General features: G+C 33.9%; 1 protein-coding gene across 1 annotated transcript; it reads right to left on the reverse strand.

Moving 5' to 3' along the window:
- Positions 1-4,595: 4,595 nt before the first annotated feature.
- On the reverse strand, positions 4,596-5,586 carry LOC127811162 (uncharacterized). Its single transcript, XM_052350868.1, has 2 exons — positions 5,579-5,586; positions 4,596-5,466 (listed from the first exon to the last, which is right to left on the reverse strand). Exons 1-2 carry the CDS (start codon positions 5,584-5,586, stop codon positions 4,596-4,598), a joined length of 879 nt encoding a protein of 292 aa, XP_052206828.1.
- Between the last annotated feature and the right edge of the window lie 436 nt (positions 5,587-6,022).

Below are 6,022 nucleotides of genomic sequence, written 5' to 3' on the forward strand. Positions count from 1 at the left end.
CATATCTATGGGACCGAAGTCCATAACATAACCATAGGACCGAAGTCCAGAGTCAGAATGGGATCGGAGTCTATCTCTGAGCCGAAGCTCTCTCTGTGGATATATCCCGTGGACCTATTCGCTGCGCGCATTATGAAACATTTATGCATTTTAAAAACCTTTTCATGTACATGCTCATGCACCATCACAACCATTCATATTTCTAATGATTTCTAACACACGATTACCAAAACAACATACATAAGAGGGAAAAACTCATGCAAGACAACATCAAAGCCTTGCATGTCCTCAAACTTGCCAGATAAAGCATCATTCCCAAAGGAAGATAGGGCGAGACAATATCCTATTTGAGGATTTAATGAAATTTAATAAAATCTAACCAGAAACAAGACGTCGAAGACGTAAAAGCTATAGAAGGTTAAAAGGCTTGCATATAAGAATAACAGTGAAGTATGAACTTACATCTGAAGGAAAAAAAGATATCAAATGGAACTTGCCTCCGAAAAGAATAAGGAGGAAGGAGAACTTGCAAGAAAATGAAAAGAACTTGCCTCTTAAATGGAAAAGATGAAGAAGAACTTACCTTAGATATTTTCTTTAAGTCACTTTCTAAGTACTTGATTTTGCCGATATCACGGTCAAAGCTCTTTTAGCAACATTAGACATAATTGGTATAAGAATTATTACAAAATAGGTGTTAAACTACCAATTCCAACCCAACCATAAACTTTAATCACCTACCTTTATTCGTTGTTGCCTTTCCCAATTACCTTATATCATTTCATAGGTCAATTTAAGCCTCAGGGGGTTTATATAGGTCATTTTTTCCTCAGCGCCTGCCCTTGGAATCGAACCCGCGACCACCCTTAGCCTTCTCTCATGAGCGTGCTATCTACTCTACAACATTCCTTACTTAATAATGTACATACTTTTATATTTAAGATGATCTGGCCACTAGTTTTTCAAATTACACTTAAATCCCAAATTTTTTTGAATATTTGCTAATACCCCTTCAATAAAAAATACATTAATTTTAATATCTTCTACCTAATACCTTACACCCATATATTGACATTAAATCATAGATAAATGGGTCATTACACTCGGTGTTGTCGATTCACAACTCCGTTTGCTCAGTGTCGTTGTCGATTCACAAACACAAACTGGGATGAGTCGTCGTTGATTCATGAACACGTATCAACATTTTCGTGCTTGGTGCCACCGTTTTAGTGCAACATGAATTGTCGCTACCCTTTATAACTTTTGATTCACAAACACAAACTCCAATTGCTCGGTGCCACTGTCGATTTAACGATGAGGAATGTGAGACTAAGGTTGGTTGGCGGCGAGGAAAGAAAGACCAAGGTCAGTCGATTGTGAAGAAAGTGAAAGGTTAATCTGGTTAAGGAAGATGAGAGAGGTCGGTTGGGTCGAGGAAGGTAAGAGGTCACCGACATTGGTAATGTGGAAGAAGAAAATGATGGTGCTACCTTCACGCACCTCAACTGCGCATGTCTGTTTCACCTGCCATGCTTACTCGATCCAAGTGTGTAATTGTTAAAAAATTGGAAGTTGAACGGCACAATAGGTTTAACTTGAAGTTGAAGGGGCCAAATGGGCTTTTACCCAAAGTTGAAGGGCATTTTTATGCCTTTTTTTTTTTTATTTGTAAGATCCAATATATGCTTATTTTGAGATATGAGAGATAAATATATTTAAAAAATGTCAGATAAAAAGTCACTTGACTTCTTTTTCAAGAGTCGCTAGATAAATTTAATAAACACATTAAAAATAACAAAAGTTTGGAATACTTTCTATATCTTAACTTTTCCTATTTATACCTTAATAAGAGCAACTCCTACGGGAGTTGCCATTAGGGGTGCCATCGGCGTAATTGCCGAAATGGCACCCGAAAATACAAAATATCCACTCCAACGGGAGTGGCAAATGAGGTTGTAAAATGGGAACTTCTCTCATTTGGTGCCATTTTTGCAACTTTTAGAAAGAGAAAATCAGATGTTGCATTTACCAACGGTCAAGAAACCAACGGCTATATTTTACATTATGTATATATATATATATAGTTACCTGAACAGAGGAGGCGGGCTAAGCAAGAGAAACCAGAGACTTCTGCGAGGACGAACAACACTGAGTGAGAAGAAGAACAAGGCGAGGGCGAACAGTGCCAGCGAAAGGGAGGACGAGGGCGAGCTATGAGTTGATTTGCAAAAAAGAATAAAATTTCTGGATTGCAAGGGCGAAGGAGCGAGCTGTGAGCAGCTGAAATTAATTTCCAGAGAAGATAAAGACTTCTGGATTGCGTCAAAAGCGAGGGCAGCAATTCATTTGCGGAGGAGAAGCTTCTGGAGGCCAAGGTATGTTATAATATATAAATATATAATCATTATAAATATTTACAATTGATTTGGAGAAAGGAAAGTTCTGGAGGCACCCAAATATCTTATAATATATATATATATATAATTATTAAACTGTTTACAATTGATTTGCTAGAGAAAGGCTCTAGAGCGTCCAAGTTTATTGTAATATATATATATATATATAAATTAATTATAAATGTTTCCAACATATGTTATATATAAATATATGTTAATTAATTATAAATATTAAACAGTATGTGGGGAGTTGTAAAACAATTATTGAAAGTTAATTATTAGAATTATATATATTAATTATAGTTAATTGTTATATTTTGTTTTATTTATTAATTATTAATCATATATATAAATGTTTTTATTCTAGTTAATTGTTAGAATTTAAATTGATATTTTTAGGTTAGAATTATATATTTTGATTTTAATTTAAAATAAGTATTTTAGTTAATTGTTAGAATTTAAATTAATTGTTAGAATTTATTTTAATTTATTATTTTATGCTCATTCTTTAAATTGATTATATTTTTTAATTATTTTTTAGATGGATTCTCAATTTGACGGTTCTTTCACTAATTTGCTTATGAGTAACACCGATTTATATGATAATACCATGCAGCCCAATCCCACAGTGTTAGAGTCAGTACAAGATGAAGTCGTTCCAAGAGTGAAAAAATTACAAAGGACAAAGAACTTCTCTCAAGAAGAAGATAAATTAATTGTGTCTGCGTGGCTTAACACGAGTAAAGATGCAATTACTGGAAATGAACAACAAGGCGGTGCTTTCTGGCATAGAATATTGAAATACGTAGAACTTCATGGAGGCAATCAAGAAGAACGTTCGCAAGCTTCTATTAAAAGCCGTTGGACTGATATAAATGCAAAATGTGCTAAATTTGTCGATTTTTATAGCCAAATTGAAAGACTGCGACAAAGTAGACACACCGAGCAAAATAATGTAACGATTGAGTTTTTTTAAATAGACATTACTATGATTTAATATTTGAACTATTGATTAGATTTCATATGTTTTTCAGGTTGATGAAGCAAAAGAAATGTTTGCTAAGATTATTGGAAGACCATTTCAATATGAACATTGTTAGAATATCTTGAAAATGGAGCAGAAATGGACTGATAATCTCACCAACAATAAGAGAGCAAAAACCCATTCTACTAGTAGTCCTGCTGAATCAAATCATGATGAATCTTGTTATTCAACTCCACATTTAGGGGATGACATTGAACCATCGTCTACTCCCAACCTCAATAGGCCATTAGGCAGAAAAGCTTCGAAGAAACAACTTAAAAACAAAGAGAAGCAAATAGGGGCTGAAGATATACCAGATTATCACCACTGGAATCAAAGAATGGAAGTGGAACGACAAAAAGCGGAGCGGCATGAGAAAATGTTTGCTCAACAGGAGATAGCATTGGAGCAACATCGCAAACAGTTAGAAATTGAAGAAATGCAATTAGAAGTTCAAAAAAAAGAAGGTAGAAGGTGAAGAAAAGAATAATGAATGGCAATATGAAATGAAGATCATGGAAACTGACACTACTGGTATAGACCCAATTTCTGCAGCATATTGGAATAACTTGAAGATAGAGATTATGAAAAAATGGGGTTTTACTTTTTAGTCATTATTTATTACGTTGTTATTATTCATGAAAAACTATGTATTAAGTTTGATTACTATAAAAGTACTTTTGAAATTGACTAAAAAATCTTGAAATTGAAGTTGAACTTTGATTGTTATGAAAGTACTTGTGAAATTGAAATACAACTTGAAATTGAAAAATGGAATTGAAAATACAACTTGAAATTAAAATTGGAATTGAAAATACAACTTAAAATTGAAATTGGAATTGGAAATACAACTTGAAATTGAAAAATGGAATTGAAAATACAACTTGAAATTAAAATTGGAATTGAAAATACAACTTAAAATTGAAATTGGAATTGGAAATACAACTTGAAATTGAAATTGAAAATACAACTTGAAATTAAAATTGGAAAAATTATTATTCGCCATGGTGTTCCCACAAATGCTCGATAAGATCTGATTGTAGTTGAGAATGAGTTACACTATCTCTAATCTGATAATGGGTTTGCATGAAGTCTTCCAATTCTGGTGTGTACGCATGCGACACTTCTACAGACGGATTTGCATCACTTCCATCAAAGTCATTGTTACCAATATCTCATTCATCCTCAATGACCATGTTATGCATTATTATGCACGCTTTCATAATATCTGCAAGTGTTTCTTCATCCCAAAAGCGTACTGGCCCACGCACGATTGCAAAACGGGCTTGAAGTACCCCAAATGCCCACTCTACATCTTTTCTTGCCGACTCTTGTGCTTTAGCAAAATATTTTTTCTTCAAACCTTGTGGGCAGGGAATTGTTTTTGCAAATGTTAACCGGTTTGGATAAATACCATCAGCTAGATAATATCCCATTGTATACTCATGGCCATCAATTGTATAGTTTACTGGATGAGCATGACCATTTGCTAATAATGCAAAAACAGGGGACCAATCTAGAACATTGATATCATTCAGCGAACCAGGAAGTCCAAAGAATGCATGCCATATCCAAAGATCTTGAGAAGCCACAGCTTCCAAAATGATTGTCGGTTCATGACAATGACTAGTATACATACCTTGCCATGCGGTCGAACAATTTTTCCATTTCCAATGCATGCAATCAATACTCCCTAACATTCCGGGAAAGCCACGTTGTTCCCCTATTTGTAACAATCGAGTAATATCGCTATTGTTTGGTGGCCTCAAGTAATGGTCACCAAACACTGCAATAATAGCTTTCACAAGCCTCCTTAGACTAAGTATAGCAGTGCTTTCTCCAATTCTGATGTATTCATCCACAGAATCTGTCAGTGTTCCGTAAGCAAGAATTCTGTAAGCAGCTGTTATCTTTTGAAGGAATGACAAACCAAGAACTCCAACGACATCTGTTTTTTGGATGAAATATGGATCGTGTTGTTCAACCTTATTTGCAATTCGAAGAAAAAGAGGACGACGATCATTCGGAATCTCCTTCGAAAAAACCCTTCATATACACAAGGGGTTGCAAAATAGTCACGGTAGAGTCTTTCGTGGCCTTCAACTGTACCACGATTAATTGTTCTACGGCCTGGAACAGAACCACAATGCCTTCTTACCCGTTCATGACTAGACCCTTCTGGTTGAATCATACAATGTATCTAATTGATCATCATCTTCTTCCTCAATATTGAGGATCCCTCCTAAAATATTAGGATAACGATTCATATCGATGAATCAATGCAAATATGAGAGGATGAATGATTTTAGAGAGATAATGTAATATAGATGAATGAAAACATGAGAAAAATTATCATATTTATAGATAAATTTGAAATTTTTGAATTTTTATTTTGGCGGTTAAATTTTAAAATTTCAAATTTAATTGTTGAATTTTGAAATTTGAATTTTAGCAATCAAAATTTGAAATTTGAAATTTGAATTTTAAAATTTAAAATTTTAATTATATTTTTTAATAAAAAATATTAAAATGGCACCCCTATTTACAACCTACCATTGGAGCAAATGTAGAATTTAGAAGTGCCATAACACTATTCAAAATT

This window comes from Diospyros lotus, chromosome 10 (assembly GCF_014633365.1).
Source record: "Diospyros lotus cultivar Yz01 chromosome 10, ASM1463336v1, whole genome shotgun sequence".
Lineage (NCBI taxonomy): Eukaryota > Viridiplantae > Streptophyta > Magnoliopsida > Ericales > Ebenaceae > Diospyros > Diospyros lotus.